At 38.1% G+C, this 19,968-nt stretch overlaps 1 protein-coding gene across 1 annotated transcript in view; it reads left to right on the forward strand.

Annotated features, from left to right (window-relative positions):
* Nucleotides 1–9,576, forward strand: part of Ostf1 (osteoclast stimulating factor 1) — a 48,975-nt gene extending 39,399 nt beyond the window's left edge. The window contains exons 8-10 of the mRNA XM_020186201.2: nt 455–533; nt 3,683–3,781; nt 9,060–9,576. Of these exons, the coding sequence (XP_020041790.1) occupies nt 455–533; nt 3,683–3,781; nt 9,060–9,118 (237 nt within the window). The 3' untranslated portion in view covers nt 9,119–9,576. The remainder of the gene's footprint in view (nt 1–454; nt 534–3,682; nt 3,782–9,059) is intronic.
* Nucleotides 9,577–19,968: the final 10,392 nt, after the last annotated feature.

Genomic DNA, 19,968 nt, shown 5'->3' on the forward strand with positions numbered 1-19,968 from the left:
AAACTCTCAGCTTAATTTCTCAACAGGGTAATTTTGCCATCTTTATGGGGCTGTCTTGCAGCAAGAGGGTCCTGGGCTCTCATTGTTTCTTATGTATATTTTCAGCCAGTGCCCCTGTTTCCACCCCATACCTCATTCCCACCCCAAAGTCTCCAGGAATCTCAAATTCACAGTTCTTGCTAGGTTTCTGTGCAAGTGAGTTAGCTTTCTCTGGTGTCTCCCTCTGTAGGTGCCTGCATTTCAGCTTGTGCTCCACCATACCTGTTTTGTTTCTCCGACCTTTCCTGTCTCCCCAAAGTGACTCATCTCTCATTGCTTGAGTTTCCTTTGCTGTTGTCTTTGGAATTTTCTATAGTTTTGTTCTAACTTTAGGCTATTATATTATAGTTAAGTTAAGGTCTCCAGTCAATCTACTCCCTACTTTTAAAATGTCACTTTCCCTCTCTTACTGTAGAACAAGTTGGGAGACACGGCTTTGCATGCTGCTGCCTGGAAGGGTTATGCCGACATTGTCCAGTTACTTCTGGAAAAAGGTAAAGTTTGTGTTGAATTTATCTGGCTTTTGCTTGCCTTGAAAAATAGGCCATATCAAATTATACCATTTGAGATCGTGGGAAAAACAATAGTCTCCTTATTTTATTATTTTTATTTACTTATTTTTGCGGTATTAGGGATAGAACCCAGAGCCTTGTGCGTGCTAGGCGAACACTCAACCATGGAGCTACATCCTCAGCCCTTAGTCTCCTTATTTTAAAACGGATTTTAGCCTTTATTCTGTCTATATCACAGAGCTATTATTATAAAATGAAATTATTGGGATTTGCTTATGTGATTTTTTTATTATAAATAAAACCTGACAAGCTTTAAAACTACATGTATTACTTTAAAAAATAACATACTGTGCATATCTGCAAGAGTATAAGGCCTTAGAAGGAAGGAGTGTGTGTAAACAGGTTTGGGAGGGATCTCTCTAAGCTGTGTGGGTGACGTTGCTGAGGCAAGAGAGCCTTGACAGACAAGGAAGAGGCTATGGCCGCAGCGTCTTGCCTTATGCTGAGCAGGTGCCAGAGATATGGGAATGACTGTTTTCAGAGGAAACATTGTAATTGTGGGCTAACCATTCATCCATTCATGTGTCCCGTAAATATTAATTAACCCTTACAGGCATCTCATCCCACACCACACCTTCATCCTGAAGGCTATAATGCAGTATGAGTTAGTCCTCAAGCCACAAGTCCTGAATCAGCCATCATCAGGGATTCCTTCTCTTCCCTTCTCTACTTTTTCTTTCTTTTTTTTTTAAGATGTAGTATAGGCTGGCCTTGAACTCATCGTCCTCCTGCTTTAGCTTCCCCAGTGCTGAGGTTACAGGCATGTACCAAAACACCTAGCACATTATTTTTTCTTCTTTTTTTTTTTTTCATTTTTCTTTTATTATTCATATGTGCATACAAGGCTTGGTTCATTTCTCCCCCATGCCCCCACCCCCTCCCTTACCACCCACTCCGCCCCCTCCCTCTCCCCCCACCCAATACCCAGCAGAAACTATTTTGCCCTTATTTCTAATTTTGTTGTAGAGAGAGTATAAGCAATAATAGGAAGGAACAAGGGTTTTTGCTGGTTGAGATAAGGATAGCTATACAGGGCATTGACTCACATTGATTTCCTGTGCGTGGGTGTTACCTTAGGTTAATTCTTTTTGATCTAACCTTTTCTCTAGTACCTGTTCCCCTTTTCCTATTGGCCTCAGTTGCTTTAAGGTATCTGCTTTAGTTTCTCTGCGTTAAGGGCAACAAATGCTAGCTAATTTTTTAGGTGTCTTACCTATCCTCACCCCTCCCTTGTGTGCTCTTGCTTTTATCATGTGCTCATAGTCCAATCCCCTTGTTGTGTTTGCCCTTGATCTAATGTCCACATATGAGGGAGAACATATGATTTTTGGTCTTTTGAGCCAGGCTAACCTCACTCAGAATGATGTTCTCCAATTCCATCCATTTACCAGCGAATGATAACATTTCATTCTTCTTCATGGCTGCATAAAATTCCATTGTGTATAGATACCACATTTTCTTAATCCATTCGTCAGTGCTGGGGCATCTTGGCTGTTTCCATAACTTGGCTATTGTGAATAGTGCCGCAATAAACATGGATGTGCAGGTGCCTCTGGAGTAACAGTCTTTTGGGTATATCCCCAAGAGTGGTATTGCTGGATCAAATGGTAGATCGATGTCCAGCTTTTTAAGTAGCCTCCAAATTTTTTTCCAGAGTGGTTGTACTACTTTACATTCCCACCAACAGTGTAAGAGGGTTCCTTTTCCCCCAAACAACCACTCCTTGATCATAGCTCAGACCTGCAGACCTGTGTCTAGGTTGCACTGTCTGTTCTCAGGCATCTGCTCCGTTGTAAGAAGGAGGTCCTGAAATATATCTTAGGCTCCTTGGATTAATAATTCCAGGGCTGAAGGTACACAGAACATGGTATAGGATTAGTGGTGTGACTATTTTTTTTTTTTTTTTTGCCTTTAAGTACTGGGACACTTACTATGTTTTTAAAGAGTTGGGGGAGAGGTTGAAAACAATGTGTAAATTGGTAGAAACTCTGATTAAAAACCATTAATTAGTAGGGTTTGTTTTTTTTTTTTTGGAAGGCAGCCTGACAGTAGGTGGCAGAATTAAAAAAATATTTCTATCTTTACCTGTCAGCACCATTTAGTAAATTATCCTCTAAATATTCATGTGAACAAAGATGTTGTTCAAGGATGTTCATTGTAGTATTTGTGATAATGAAAATTAGAAACAACTTAAGTGACTATTAATGAAGTAGTGATTAAGTAAATTTGGGGGCAGCCACAAATGGAATACTTACAAACATTTAAATATGTTGAGTTATATGCATACTGCCAAGAAAAGAGTACCATTATCTATTGTTAAGTTAATAAAATAAAATTACAGACCCGTCCATGTAGTCTTATTTTTATCTCCATGTTTGTATGTCTGTTGATGCATTGATACACATAAGGCGGATAAAAACTCAAGCCTATTTGATAAGAATGGCCACCTCTGGAGAGGGTAGATCATGGGGAATAAAATAAGACTTATGTTTTTGTTAAGTATGTGGGATTTTTAATCTTTAACAATGCAAAAGAGAATGGATTCTGATATAATTTTTACCACAAAGTCCAGGAAAAAGTGGATAGAAAAAGAACAATAAATTGGGGAACAATGAATTGCTTCTGGGCTTTATTGTGTGGCCATTCTGCTAATTTGCTATATACTTACAGATAAAAAGGATTACCTCAAACTCAACCCAAATAGTCTTTTATAAAGACTCTCTTGAGCAGAAGAGACAAGAGGACTTAAGCTCCCAAAACTGAGGCACATGTAACAGGGTCTGTGTAATGATTTAGGGTTTATCAAGGTGTGGTAAGCCCCTCGTTGAAAGGGCCACATGTAATCCTGTTGGGACTGGAAGGAAAAGGCTCTTTTAATGGAGCATAATTTTCACAGGCATAGCAACAAGCTCCCTGATGAATGATGCCAAATGCACTGTCTTCAAAAAGTTTAATTCTGGGCCAGGATTGTCCACTCATTAGTTTTACCAAGAGTGATTAGTGTGATGGAAAGAGAATTGACTGCTGTACAGTCTTCAAAAACTCCTGATTTTCTTTTCTTATGTTGGAAGGAGCAAGAACAGATTTAAGAAACAATGAGAAGAAGCTGGCCTTGGACATGGCCACCAATGCCGCCTGTGCATCTCTCTTGAAAAAGAAACAGGGAACAGGTATTTATTTAAAATTCTCTTTTTTCCTCTTATAACTAATACTTACCAGCTCACTACTGGGAATATTTTTATTTTCTTGGCAAGCTCTTTAGATGATTCTGTGTTTGACTATATATCCTCTAAAATAGAACACCCTTAAGCAAGCAGAAATTTGAAGAAAGATATGGATCTTTTACCATGTCTTTTTTTTCCTTGCAATCAATTGCTAATCATTTTGTTTTCCATGATAGTCCTTTTTAGAGAACCATCTTCATTCCCTCATTTCAGATATGTCCTTATGACATATCTGGTCGTGGCTAAGTATTTTTAAGTTGAGCATTCAATAGCTCCATGATTGTATTTTGTTTCTAATTTAAATGAGGGTATCAGTAAATTGTAATTAAAATTATTGTAGACTTTGCTAAACATTCTGGAATTTATTCATAGAATTGTGGGTGGGTTTTTGGGGGTACATTTTACAGATTTAGTTTTTGTTGTTATTGTTTTCTTGGTGGGACTGAGTTTGAACTTAGGGCTTCGTGCTTGCAAAGCAGGCACTCTACCATTTGAGCTGTGCCTCAAGTCCAAAGGATTTTTGCAGATTTAGTGTTTTTGGGTTTTTTGGGGTACATTTTAAATGGGTCCATTGTGACATTTTCATCCATGTATATAATGTACTTTGATCCTATCTATTCACCTGAGGGTGATTTTTAAAAGCAGAGTTTAGGTATATATTATTAAAGACAAAAATATCAGTGTGTGAGAATATATGTGATAAAATAATGAAAAGCTTTTGTGATTATTTGGAAGAAAGGTGTTAAAACGCACTTGAGTCATTCATGGTTACTGTTCACACTGGCTCTTTAGGTGACCTCTTGGTATACAGCCTCTTGAAGGTGTCCCCCTAGATTCATACTAATGAATCCTGAAAGACTGTGCCTTGAATTCTTCTTTCCTTATGTGTCTCTTTTCCTCCTTCCCATTCATCAACCTCTTGGCCCATGCCAAGCCCAGAGAGGTGAAAAAACAAAACAAGATAGAAAAAGATTTGGACAGAGAGGATATTAAATACCCCCCCCACACACACAGTTCTTTTTTATTTCTCAAGTCTTACTTATTGTCTTATGTTTGGCAATTGAATACCACTGTAAAGTCTAAGCCAATAACTGATACATTATTTTCACTACTTTCTAAGAAGAAACTGATCCAATAGGAGGCTCCTTTTTTTTTTTTTTTGCAGTACTGGGGTTTGAGGTCAGGCATTCACGCTTGCTGAGCAGATGCTCTACCACTGAGCCTCCCCCTCCAGCCCATAGAAGGCTCACTTCTTGCAAGTCCTTTGCTGCTCATCATCCAAACCTCAGTATTGCGTTAGAGGCTAAAGTATAGCTGATCCATATTAGTAAAGAATCACCAAAAGGACTTTTGAGGAAACTAATTTCTATTATAAAAGCAAAGAACATTTAGTTCCTTGTTTGGTTTTGTACTTTCACTCAGGACTTCATGCTTTATAGGCAGGCTTCCTGCCACTTGAGCCATGCCCCCATTTCTTATAGGCTCTCATACTTTTTGCCCTGGGCTAGCCTCCTTCCTACCTATGCCTCCCATGTAAGCTAGGATGGCAGGCATGTACCACCAAGTCCTACTTGTTCCCTTGTTAACTTGAAGGCATTATTATTATTCCTTTCATAGTTCTTGACCTGTGAAATTGAATACTGATTACTTTTCTGTTTATATCAACTTAAGCAAATTCAAATTAATATTTGAACCCTGAGAAAACTTACTTCTTCCTCAGGAATTCCTCATTTTATGAGAAGAAGTAAATGTTATTCTGTCTCATGTTCTGTCCCTAGCAGAAGCAACAAAATAGAGAGAGACCTTTTAGTCCATCAAAAATAATAAGCAGCCCCCCTCTCTTGGTTTGCCCAGGGAGCCTTCCAGAATTATTCTCCTTAGCTTCCCCTAAATTCCTACCATTGGGCTCTTCATGAATCAGTAGTGCCTTTTGTCTTTTGCAGGTATGTTTTTGTTCCTTTATTTTCCTTTTGCACTTCAGTTCAGTTACAGTGTAAACCATTCATCTGTTTGGGATTTAGTATTTAAGTCATGAATGCTCCTGGCAGAGCTAGTCTTTCTTAAATTAATGATTCATGTATGGATATGGGTTCTGTTAAGGGAATGAGAAAGTGTTTATCAGCTGAGCTGGTACTGCCTGGCCACATTTTATTAGAAAGCCATATTTGGAGCTTTGTGGGAGAGACACTTTTGCTTGAGGTCCACCTCCCACTCCTTACTGCTTGATTGGGTTAGGAAGGAGGACTGTGGCCTAACTTCCTTTCTCTGACACTGACTTCCTATTGCTAGACAGGTACTTTCAAAACATCTCTAGTGAGGAGTAAGGTTTCTTAGGAGCTGAGCTATGTCTTCTGCATGCTGTAAGCTTGTTCATGATAGGCAAAGAAGTTATCAAACCTCCTCATTCCCTGGAGAAGTGAACCAGAAGCCTCTTCATGAGAGGTGGAGCTGGAGAAGCAGGTAGAAAACTTCTCTTTCTGTAACCTTTGTAGAAGAGGTCTGGGAGGTGGGGAAAAAATGGAAATGAGGAAAGAGATGTCAGGAATGCTGATGAGAGATGTTGGCCTCACACAAAGGTGGGAAATGGAGAAATATAACTCATCACTTAGCACTTTGCCATATGGAAGTTTCCAGAGAAAACTGCCTCAGAAAGGCTAGTGGAATGGCTCAAGTGGTAGAGTGGCTCTGCAGCAAACACGAGGCCCTGAGTTCAAAACCCTGTGCCAAAAAACCCCCAAAAAACTGCCTGAGAGCAGTTCATGAAAGGAAGGAGGCTGGGTGTGGTGGCATGAATGTGTAATCCCAGATATTTGGGAGGCAGAGATAGATGCATTGTGGTTGGAAGCAGAGTTAGCATGAGGCCTATCTGAAAAACAGTAAAAGCAAAAGGACTGGGAGTGTGGCTCAAGTACTAGGGCATTTGAATTTAAGGCCCTGAGTTCAGTCCTAGTGCTACAAAAGGAAAGAAGAAAAGAAGAAGAAGGAGGAGGAGGAGGAGGAGGAGGAGGAGGAGGAGGGAGGAGGAAGGAGGAAGGAAGAAAGAAGGAAGAAGAAGGAGAAAGAAGAAAAAGAAGGAGGAGGGGGAGGGGGAGGAGGAAGAGGAGAAGGAGGAGGATAGCAGAATAGAAGAGAAAGGGCTTTGCTAGATGTCTTTGGGCTTTAGCTTAGAAAACTGGAGGAGGTCCTGTGGCCAGTGGAGTTTTGAGGAGAACAAACTATATTCCTCCCAGTTCTCTAGAAGTTCTCTCAAGAATGGAGAATGGAGAATAATACCATCAACCTGGAGACTTCTTGTAGTTTAGGAACTGCTCCCTGTCCTGCTCCCCTTGTCTTCTCTCTCATACACAAGTTAAATCAGTTCTACCTCCTTTGTACTAGTCTTCCCTTTCCTTTTCTTTTTCTCAGTAATCATTTTTCTGAACCTGTAAAGATGAAGATGCTTTAAAAAAAAAAAACCTCCAATACATTAGCATACTTAAAATTAGCAATAATTTCTTAATGTCATCCATATCCTGTTCCCCAAATTTACCACTTTTCTCACAGAGTTGTTGCTTCTATTTACTTATTTATCTTTCTTTTTAATAGCTTAAGTCAGGGTCCACATCTGGTCAGTTTGTGAATTTAGAGGTAGATACACCTCTAAATTTATTTTTTAAATCAGTGTTTTCTTTCTGTCTTCTCTTTCCCCATTTTTAACCTTAAAATTTACTTATTAAAGAAGCTGCCTCAACTGCCTTTAATTCCCCAGTTCAGACATTGCTGACTGCATTTTAGTGGTGATTGTCATGTCCTCTGTCATTTATGTTTCTGTCAATCAGTGTTAGATCTAGAGGTGTAATCTGATTTAAACTCTATCCATCTGTCATCTGTTCCTTCTTAGTGGTAGAGAGAAGATTATTTCACAAAGAATGTCATATTCCTCCATCAAGGAGAGACACATAGTCTGGTTGACCCTCTTCCTGTGCCATTAGCATCGACTGAAGGTCAATGTCTAGCTCTGTTATTTCACTAATAGATGCAAAATGGTGATATTCTAATATAACAACTCCTTTCTCAGTTCTTAACAAGAACATTCTATAAAGAAAACTTTGCCCCAATCAACTATTCGTTTATCCAGAGGAATAGCGTATATAGCAATGGTAAGATAAATGCTTGGATTTTGCCCTTTATTTGAGATCTTTCAAAATAATGAGCTGGTTCTTTACCAATCTTTGAAGAGACTCAGATGAGGGTATCTACTTGATGTCTGTTGAAATATTTGAGGCTTGTTTTAATCTATTGTGGTTAGTAGCTTTACTGATTGTCCTTATTTGACTAGTGGAGGGCTCTTTAGGTTGGGTCTTTTGATCCATTTTCACATGAGGCTGTCTTTGATAGGATCCTTGCTTTATGACATGATAAAGGTTTTAGGTCTGTCTCTTACATTGGGAACAGTCATCTCTCCAGTGAGCTCTGGGGATGTGGTAGTTAGAGACTCTGATCTGGGTGTGATGTCCTACATTAATTGAGCTCTAGCAGTGTGTCTGTATTTACATTCCATTTCTCCCTTCATATTATACTAGGGCAAGCTGTTGCTGTAAGAACTTGACTAGACAGTTGAATAGGTAACAGTTAAAGATCAGCTGTCTTCCTTTTGACCCATATTCAAGGTGTATTTACCATTTGTGGGGTCCTGCTCTTTCTATTGAATTAAAAAAAAAATTCAATCTTTTGCTACTGAGCCAACTTTATTTTCAGTGTTTTCTAAAATGAAACTGAAGCTTCTGTGTTTTCATTCTTTTTCTTTTCCTTTCTCTGTGCCCCAGTTATCTTTCTGCCCAGTGACACTGCGTTCAGGTCAGGGCTCAGGCTGTGGGCTGCCTGGGCCATGTGTGCATTTGTCATTGAACACCAATGTCAGAGCAGAGTGGCTGCTGACATGTTTCATGTTGGTCGTGGTGCATGTGACTGGTCGCTTTGTGTTAGAAATAAACTAACGCCTAACGCGGCTTTACTCCTCTGCATGAGGAAGGATCCATAGGCAAATGGATTTGTTCACCTCTGCAGTAGCAGAGACTTCATAGTTAAGCTAAAAAAACAAAAATAAGAAAAGATCTCAGGGAAAATACAATTCCTGGGTCAGAGAGAAGATTACAGTTTGCTAAATTGTCGAAAGCTTTGAAAGGAGGAAAACTTCTGAGCAATTTCTAATTTCTTTATTTCACTTTCCCCCTCTTCCTTTTAGATGCAGTTCGAACATTAAGCAATGCCGAGGATTATCTTGATGATGAAGACTCAGATTAATTCCCTTCTGGAGCTTCAAGATCTAAAACTTCTTTTGCTTTTGCCATTCCAAAACCTTGTTTTTGCCAGAAGAGTATTGGTAACTGTAAAAAGAAAAGAAAAGAAAAAAAAGTATATATGAACATGGTGGTATTGCACTGTGATTGAGTAGAAAGAGTAAATGAATAATTTGTACCTTCAGTTTGCCAATAAGTGACTGGATACTTTGTTGTATAAAATACATTTATATTCACCAGAGTAGAACACGAAGAGATTATTTCTATTTATCAAGCTAAAGGAATTTTAAGAATTTTTTTCTTTAAAAAAATCAGGATTTTTTTTTTTTAGTTCTTTACCTCAAGGATTGGAATATTTTGAACGGATTTTTCAAGGGGGGAAATGCTTATTATAATAAACCAAAATACTTAACAGAAAATTGTCAGCTACTCTGACAAAAATAAACATTTTAAGAGACTGTTCCTTTTGTCTGTTTTTGTGGTAACACTTATTGCTGGTTAATAAAGCAAGCCTTTTATATATCAGGTAAGAACTGATTTTTGTTTTTAATATACAAAATAATATATAAATATGTTTTGTATTTATTAACACAGAAGAACTATGACAGCCATGCTTATTTCCAGCTTCCTGTGTCTGCATTGATTGATCAAGATAGTAATCAACAAGAAGATGCCTATCATCTAGTAAAATAAATAATTTGAATAATTATGGAATGTTCAGTATTGTATCTAGGATTATATTTAGAATGAACTCCATAACTCATTACCGTTTGCTTAAGACTTGAAAAGTTAAAATTTTGATTTTCTCCAAAAGAGATGTCAAGAGCCACAAAACTATTTTTTTCCTCTCCCCTACCCCTTCTCTTCCCGCCCCCCCTCCCCCTCCAAAACTTTTTTTTTTTTGCATGGATTTTTTTTTTCCTCAAAGCATGGGTCAAGCTCATAATGGTTCCAGTTCTTTTGCAGAATCAGTTAACATTGCAGACAGCCTTCTGTAGCAATGACAGCACTTGATTTGTGATTCTAATTTTGTGTTACTTTAGTGATGATGTTATAAAAATGACATGCTCACTGTTATTTGCCTAGATTCTAGATTCTTGCCTAGATGTATATTTGCAAGACTTCAGTGCAATTTAAAGTAAAATGCATTGGTGAAGAGAAGGAAATGTTTGAAGAAGGAAGTGGGTTAGCTCAGGAAATGAATAACTGCCTCTAGAGGAGCTTCTTCTGTCTGACTAGTCTTTCTCTCTGTGGGTCTTGAGAAAAGATATCCAGAGAAGCTGGTTTAAGGTCTTTCAAATTTCCCAACTAAACTTTAGTAGAAAGTAATCTGTATAGGTGTTGACATGAAACACTTCTGAAACTATATCTCTTCCCACAAAAACCATAAGGATTTTTCTTTAAAATGTAGCTGTGCTGTGCTGTAGCAGAAAGTTTGTGGAGATTCCTGTAACTCTTCTATACTTTGTGTCTGTAGGTAATTGAACACTTAACTTTTTAACATGGGCAGAGATAATAAAGTTGTATAACTAAATAACTTTTATAAAAATACTATGTTCTCGATTTACATGAATTATTTATGTATTTAGGAGTAGAATAATAGAGCTTTATTGTCATTGTTTTTAATATTACTGGACGTAGCCAACTAGCTTTTTTGGGGGTTAGGAGTTGTAAGGGGAAAACACAGGTATGTGCATGAATCTTTGGTAGAACAGGACAGCTTGTTGTAGAAACTCCATGGGAAGTTTTTTCTTCTTATTTACTTAGCCTAGATGATCTGAGCTTTTCTCTGAGATTAATGCTGAACTCAGCAACAAAAATCAGGTCTAAGACTTGTCTCATCTGACTGTGCAAGGAGGTTTTGTTCTAGAAATGACTTTAGAGGTTTTGCTGCAACCTGAACTTCTGACAGTCAATGTGACCTGAACTCCTTCCTAGCCATTGCATCCTTTAGACAGAAAACCTTCCAGCTTCTTGGGAGTGGGAGTTTGGTCCAGCTGTAGGCTCAGAAGCTTCATGCAAATTCCCATTTTAGTTTCCTTTCTGGGGCTGGTCTGTTGCAAATTTTTTGCTGTTGCATTGCCATGCATTATAGCTGTCAGCTTCTGGACTTCCTTAGTAAATTCTCACTGGCTCCTTTTTTCAGTAGATTAGCTGTGCTGTTATTAACCAAAGGGTTTTTAAAAAGGAATTGGAAATAATATTAAAATGAAATTTCATATAATTTTAAGCTGAGCCAAATGTAATGATTTTCATATAATATTTCTTTATAAATGTTCTTTTTTTTTTGAGACATGCTCATCCTAAGCTCAAGATCCTGCCACAGCCAGTGCGTGGATTACAAGCCTGCACCACCATACCTGGCTATAAATGTTCTGTATAATGTAGAATTTATGAATTACCTTTTTTTTTTTCTTGTTTGGGAGCACTGTTTCTCATTTTCATAAGTGACTATTTTCTTTCTGGTAGGGTGTAGGACATAACATTTACATCCAATCATCTGCATTGCCCTACTGTCCTTGATTTCGTGTTTTTTTCTCCAGCTTTTTATGTTGCAAATATATACATAGCAGTAATACACAGAGCAAAAATACATTATACAGCCAAACTTTGAAGTATTTGGTTACTGAAATTTGAACTTTTGGTTGGAGAAGTAGTGCAAAAGATTCCGTGACCCCTATTTTAACTGCAAGTACAGCTTGAGTGAACAGTTTTCTTAACTCAAGGGAAAATTGCAGATCATAAATTTATGGCTTCTGTCTCTTTATTTCTTAATAACATGCTTTTACATCTGACCCTCCCTTAAAATGACATAAAATTAAATAAAACTACCATTTATTAAATGGCTGTCCTGCCAATTCCTGTGTCAGGCACTTTCACAGACATGATGTCATTTGATTTTTATAGCCAGTCCCAGTGGTGAATATTAATGATCCTATCTGTTTGCAGAGAAGCTGAGGCTTGAAGAAGTTATGGAACTGGCTCAAGGTTGCTCTGCTCAAAGGTGGGCATGTAGGTCGGTTGGACACCTGAGTCCATGCACCTGTCAGAGGTCACTGTGCATATTCTGGCAGCAAAAAATCTGCATAAATAGACCAGCTCCTTCTCCAGCTCAAACCTTGATGTAGACATCTAATAAATTCTGCACATCTGCTAATCAATTGATTGTGTAAGCCAACCTTAAGAGCTTTTAAAAAACATCTTGGGCTTTTTATTTCCCTAGAAAAATTTTGGCAAAACTTTTTGGTTCCCAATAATCCTAAGCAAATATGATTTAATGAAGCAGGTTTTCCCCCTTATATTCCCAAAATTTCCTGTTCTGTGCATACATCATATTAAAGGACAACCCAGAATGGCACCTGTTTGACTTACTTGGAGTTTACGTGGCAGAGTTCAGCAGTTACCTGGGATGGTCTGAGCCCCTCATGCATTTCTGTGTAAGCCTGGAAATAAAGGTATCCTTGGGAAAGGTCAAGGAGCATCTAATCAAGGCTGGTGACTGGTTGTAGGCATGAAGGAAGCCTCACACTTCCCAGGCACTTCTGCTATTGCCTTTCACCTCGACCCATCTGCTTGGATTTCCCCGGAAGCTCAGCCTCTTGCTTAAAGTTTGCTTTGTCTGCAGATTGGGAGCACTGATTGGAGGCCAGGTTCTTGACTGAGCCTGGAAAGGAAAACTGGGGCAGTCCAAAGGAACACATTAGAGAGAGTGGAAGCAGGAAGGAAAGTGGGAGAGCAGCAGAGAAGTGGTCACCTTTGCTAAGTTACTCTTAGTTCTGTAGAAATCATGAGAACGCTTCAAGACATGTGGCTTCAAAAGTATGGGGTCAAAACTCTGGATTCAAGTCTGATTCTGCTGGGTATTGGTGAGTGAATGTGGACAGGTTCTGTAAACACTTAGATTACTTGGCTGAAAATGGGAGAAGGTGAAAATGCCTACAACCTAGAGTTTTAAAGGATTAAATAAAATGATCCATGCTAATGACTTTGAATAGTGCCTGGCAGGGTGATTGCTCGATAAGTGTTGCTTATAAACTTATAGTCATGAGCCAAAGTCAGGAACTTTTCATTAAAAACAAATTTTTCTACATAAAGGTCACCTATGATTTGCAAAGTTACCATTATTGGGAAGAACATAATTTCTTAAAAATACTTGGAAAACAATTGAAGGGCGATGATATTTCCTTCTAGTCATTTAGGTGTATTTTTAAGTACAGGTTGTTTTTTTTTTTTAAGTTTGAAAAGTAGTGCTACTCAATTCAACACCAAAAAATATGGAATGCTTGTATATAAGTTTAATAAAATATGTATAAGCTGTATATGCTAAAATGCAAATTTCTGATGAAAGAAACCAAAATAGTCCTAAACAAATTATACTATACTTATGGTATGGAACATTTAATATTGCTAAGATGTCATCTGTGACCAAACTCAACTATATATTCAATGCAATCCCAAGAGAAACCCTAAGCATTGACTTTTAAAAATCACAAAGCTGTTTCTGAAAATTACAGGAAGGCAGATTAAAAGTCAAATTAATTTTGAAAAAGAAGGGAGATTCAGTTTTTGAGGCATTATATAAAGCTATAAGAGTCCTGGTTTTATAGTATTTGGCAAAATGATAGATACAAAGATCAATGGAACTGGAGGCCAGGAAAGACCTATGTATGGATTTTTCACAAAGATGGGATAGCAATTCAATGTTGAAAGGATTATTGGATGTCCAGATGCAAAAAAAAGAGACCTGGACTTCATACCTTATAAAAGATAAACTCAAATAGTCATAGTCCTAGAAGTAAAACTTGAACACAAAATTTCTATAGTGCCAGATTAGGCAGAGTTTTAATATCTGAACCCAGTAAACACAATCCATTAAAGACAAAAATTGAACTTCATCAAAAATTTTAAAACTTGTGGTAGTGTTTTTGAATATTAGGTTACTTTTATGAGTTATAGGCAAAAGTTATATAACTAGAAAAGACCTGATTATTGTTACTAAAATAATTCAAAGAACATGTGAGGAAAATGGCTCTCTACTGTTTCAGTTTTTTGTTGTCACTTTGAGTGGTTTTGATGGGCTTCAAAGTGTTTGGTATGTGCTGATTTCTCATCATAGGGGTCTTTGGTATTATCTTGCTTTTACATTATTTCAAAATTGAAATAATCTAATTGCTTCCAACAGATAAGCTTTACAACTTCATGTTTCCTCTGTAAGGCCTAAGAATTTGATCTCATAGTGTCAATGTGATATAGACAGGAAATGTTACTCAGAAATTAAGTATCATATAATCTGATGTTAAACAAGAAGGTGAAAGAATAAGAACTAAGTTGAGTATTTTATCATTCCCCATTCCAGAAGAACTCCTGAGGCAAGAAGATGGCTTCTTGCTCTAGGAGTAAGTCCAGATGTGGAAGTGTGGCTGTTTGGAAACAAGGTGGCTTGAAGGATCAATTAATTGGCTGAAGCTAGAACAGCTCTGGATAAGTCAGCCCTGAAAGGCTCTAAGGTAGAGAGGTCATCTCTGTGACACCAGAGCTTAGGAAAGCCTGCCCTGCTGCCCTTCATTTCCTATCTGGGCCCCTTGTTCTCCTTGATATGGCCTCTTGCTTGAATAGAAGGTGTCATAGCTGTATCCATTTTTTAAAGGACTCCATCAAAGGCCTGATTTTTGAGAACCTCAGATCACAGCATAACCCACTGTGGTTCTGTGTCAACTTTTTAGTATGTGACAGAACTCAGGCATCATGGGCAGGACACAGGATGAACCCCTGCACTTAGTCTTGGAACTGGGGTCCAGATGGTTGTCTCAGGGTGAAAGGCACTTGGGAGTTTTCTAGTTATAGCCCAGCTGAGTACACGAGTGTGGTCTGGTGTGGTCAGAGGTTTTCTCTGGCTGGATCTGCAGATTTGCAGCTGGCAGGGCTAAGAGCATTGGTATTGTATGAATTATGTGCTTTTCACATATAGTTTATGCTTTTGCCACAACTTAAAAAAAGTGTGTGATGTTAGTTAATCTCTTTTCTCTTTCAAAATCAGGAACCTAGCTAGGTGTTGGACACCTGTAATCCCAACACTTCAGAGACTAAGGCAGGAGAATCACCAGTTCAAGCCCAGTTTAAGCTACATAGCAAGCCACTGTCTCAAAAAAAAAATCAGAAACTGTCCTATCTCTCTATTTTTCATTATTAGTTAGCAACAGTTTTTTCTTTAATATTATGTGAACTTGCTGATTATTAATACTACTACTACCTCAGCATTTATTTTTATATATTTTTGGTTTTATGACAAAGGGTCTTGCTATGTAGCATAGGTTAGCCGGAAACTCTTGATTCTCCTCCCCTGCCTCCAGAGTGCTGGGATTTTACAGGTGTGTGCCACCCCACCCGGCTGAAAATTGTTCTTAAATTTCGTTCTTGCAGGCCTTAGATACTATTCATTCAGTCCAATGCACTGCCCCTCTCCCTCTGTTAGTAGCTAGAGCTTGAGGCACCAATGTGACTTTCTGAAAGGAACATAAGTTAATGACAGCTGATCACTAAGCGAGGAATCAGATACTAGGGATCTGAGATAGTTGTGAGGGTGTTCCTGTCTAGATCATGTTGCTGTGAGATAGATCACTTTCCCACCCTAGGCATTTTTCCTTCTGTGAATTTGCCAGGTACTTGTATTCAGCCTTCTCTCCCCACACCCTTTTCTTTCTCTTCACACAGGAGAAATGGGAAGGGCCTGGTCAAGTCAACATTTTTTCCTACTATTTCTCTCCTGATAAATGTGAATATGGTTAATCTGAGAAGAAGTTGAAATGCTAACCAAAATGAAATTTGAGATGATAGAGTTTATTACCCATGCTTGGTGGTTGTCCCTTTTTACTTCTCCTAGATAAATAGGAGTTGAATGTCTCGCATCTTGATTGTCATCTGAGTTACTACAGTAACAAGATCACTAAATCCTGGGGACTGTGTCCAAGCACAGAATATCAATGTTCATTGTGTTTGTTTTGTGTTCAGCTGTAAGCACAAGGCTTTTTTATGTTTAAGATGCATCCTTGATGGGCAATTGTGCGTACCCATAAGCTCAGAAACTGGAAGCTGAGGTGGGAGGATCGTGAGTTCATTACATAGTGAGACACTGTCTTAAAAAAAAAAAAAGGTGCTTCCTTTTTAAATAGAAGAATAAGAACTAAATTGAATGATTTTACTTAGTATTTATGAAATATCCTGGTCATTCAGACTCACTGAGGAATCCTAAGACTGACACAATTACGCAGGTAGTGTTTCAGTGAATACTTGAGGCTATTATGAACCGAGAGCCCAGTAAACTTTGTAATGACTTCAAATAAATAAGAATAAAAGACTAGTTTTCTTTCCACAATCATTACTGATGTGCCCTGACTATTTTAATGGTTTGCATATATTTTTATTGCAATGTTAATAATGAATTTATACCAATGCACATAAAATCCCATTGTGTTCAGATAAGTTTTCTGTTGCATGTGATTATGGTTTGAAGCTAAAATTGCAACTATATACATCCTGTACTATCTAATTTTCCCTTTTTTTCACATGCTGTATAATAAATTTTATTATCAGTGTAAGTCATGATCATTTCTCTTTCAATACCATTTATTAAGAGAAAAGTCAATCCTCCTATCTTAAAAGTTGTTTAGTATTTTTCTGTGTTGTCTCTTTTATAAATTCATGGAGATTCTTTTTGCATTTCTCTACCAATAAGGACTGTTTTGGTCATTATTTGAGGCTTGTCCATCATTTGATCTTTTAAGAAACTGGATTACATCATGATATTGAACAAAATATGTTTAAGTTTTTATTTTTAGGCAGCTTTATTTATTGAGATGTGGTTTATACATCTTAGCATTTACCCAATTTAAAGAATATAATTCAGTGGTTTTTAGTATATTCACAAAGTCATGTAATCACCACCTAATTCATTTTATATTTAATTTAACTTTTAGTTCTGGAAATAACCATATAACAAAATTTATCATATTAGACATCTTGAAGAAAACATTTCAGTAGTGTTGACAGTATTCACATTGTTGTGTAGCTGATGACTAGAACTTAAAATACTTTGAAGTTTGAATAAAATTTATTTCCTTACCATGGACCAAAAGGCCCAGCCTAACCCTCTGCTATCGTCCCTCATGGCTGATGGCCTTGCTTCCTCCTTTGCTGGGATTGAAGCAGTCAGAGCAGAAGGCCTGCTTCCTGTCACCTGATCTCCCTCCCTACCAAGAGTGTATGTATGCACTCTGCCTTCCCATGCAGCACCATCCATAATCACCCATTGCGCAAGTTTTCTCTCACCTACTCAAGGGTACCAATTTATCCATTGCTCAACATCCTTCCTGTATCGTCCATCATTTTCTCTACTGGCTCATTTCCATATTAGATGATAAATGTTATTATTTCATCTTAAAAAAAGACTGCATCTCAACCTCATTTCCTTTACAATCTCTCTTTTTTTGTGTGGTACTAGAGTCTGAACTCAGCCCTTTGCAACAGCGTCACACTTGAAAAGTAGGCGCTCTACCACTTCAGCCACACCTCCACCCATTTTGCTCTGGTTATTTTAGAGATGGAGTTTTGGGAACTATTTGCACAGTCTGACCTTGACCTACAGTCCTCCTGATCTCAGCCTCCCACCTCCCACGTAGCTAGAGTGAGCCACCAGTGCCCAGCTCACAATCTATCTTTTATCCTCCTTTTTCAGTCATGCTTCCCAAGAATTTCTATTCTGTCCGCATTTCCTAACCATTGTCCCTTAAAGCCACTCTAGTTATACCCACCTTCTGCAGTGACTTCCACTTTGATAAACCCCATGATCTGTTGCCAGTTCTCATCTTCTTTCCTCATCAGCAGCATGTGACACGTTGGTCCCTCTCTCCTCCTTCCACTGTCTGCTTGTCTACACTGTCCCTGTTGTACTGATTTGCCTCCTTCCTCCCTGACTGCTCTATCACACTCTCCATTGCTGCATCTTCCTCTCAGACTGCTTAAGGCTGGGGTGCCCCAAATGTACAACACTCTTTTGCTGATTTGTATCCTATCTCATGGCTTTAAACTACTTTTTTCTTTAGCTTTTTTTTTTTTTGTTCTTTTTGGCAGTATTGGGGTTGAATACAGGGCCTTCCGCTTGATAGGCAGGTGCTCCACCATTTGAGCCATGCCTCCAGCTTTTTTTTGCGTAGCTATTTTTCAGCTTGGACTTCATGTTTTTGCCCAGGCTGGCCTAGACTGAGACCCTTTAATTTATGCTTCCCATGTAGCTGGGATGACAAGTGTACACCACCATGCTCAGCTTGTTCGTTGCAATGGGGCCTTGATAACTTGAGGCCCTGGGTTGGCCTCAAATCACAATCCAATCTTTACCTCCTAAGTAGCTGAGATTACAAGCATGAAACACAATGCCAGGCCCCTAAAATACCATTTCTATGCCAGGGAGTTCCCATATCTCTAGTGCTCACTTCCAAATAAGCATCATACGGGTGGGCTGTTTGTCTCTTCTATTCATTGATGTACTCTCCTAGGATATGACCTGGCCCATAACCCTGCTCAGTAAACATTTGTTGAATGGACGAGTGAGTGCACTGAAGTCCATGTAGAACTTAGAGTCTAGCTTTAAATTCTGCCTAGATCGGCTAGATTTATTTGCAGAATTTTGTAGACTACAAGTCCTAGTTTTATATTTTGCTTAATGTTGAATTTTTGAGGTAATGAGGTGCGGGAACTAGTTCATAGGGAGAAAAACTGCTTTCATGAAATAACTTGTATTTATGATTTTTATGTTTTAATTATTTTTATATAGCTTACATTTTGTTGCATTGATATCTAGATGCTTTGGAGGAAAAAATTAAGTCCAATATATTAATTTTTTTAGGTGGTACTGGGGTTTGAACTCAGGGCTTCATGTTTGCTATGCAGGAGCTCTGCCATTTGAGCCACGCTGCCAGTCCTGTTTTGTGGTGGGTGCTTTTGAGATAGAGTCTCTCAAACTATTTGCCTGGCTGACTTTGAACCACAGTCCTCCTGATCTCTGCCTCCCAAGTAGCTAAGATTACAGACAAGAGCCACGGGCACCCAGCTTATTAAATCTTCTAAAAACTGTTCTTCTGAAAACAAATTTTTACAAATGAATGTGTATATGTGTATAACTTCCTTCTTTTTAAAACAATTGCTTTGTCCATTATTTATTCACTTACTAAATCTTTAAGACCTTTTTACATCAGCACACAGAGGGCTTTCCTATTCTTTTTATGGCAGCATACTATTCTATTGCACACATGTACAATACCATTCTTATTGACTGATACTTAGGTCATTTCCAATATTTCATTACCACTTCTGTGAATAGCTATGTACCTGTCACTTCATATATGTGCAGTGTCTTTGTAGGGTAAATATCCCAGAAGTGATCAGAGTGTGTACTTATGTAAATTTATACAATTTTGCCAAATTTCCATCCAGTTCACTGAATTGTGCTGATTTAACTCAAGATTTGAGAGGATGTGAGTTTTTATCCAGTATTTAAAAAAATAATAAAAGGCATCACATTAGATTTGGGGCATACAAGATAGATAAAAGGTGGTATTTATGCTTAAGGATATTTATTTTTGTTTTACAAAAATTGGACTAAGATCTAGAAGAAATCATTTAGTCCAGGTCACTATAATGGATTCAGGATTCATAGTTTTTCTCCTGTTATTTCACATTTGTGATACAGTTTATAACTTACAAAGGTATCTCCAATATAACCAGAGCAAAAATGGATTGGAGACATAGCTCATGCAGTAGAGTGCCTTGCAAGTATGAAGCCCTGAGTTTAAACTCCAGTCC

Source organism: Castor canadensis, chromosome 13, assembly GCF_047511655.1.
Source record: "Castor canadensis chromosome 13, mCasCan1.hap1v2, whole genome shotgun sequence".
Taxonomy (NCBI): domain Eukaryota; kingdom Metazoa; phylum Chordata; class Mammalia; order Rodentia; family Castoridae; genus Castor; species Castor canadensis.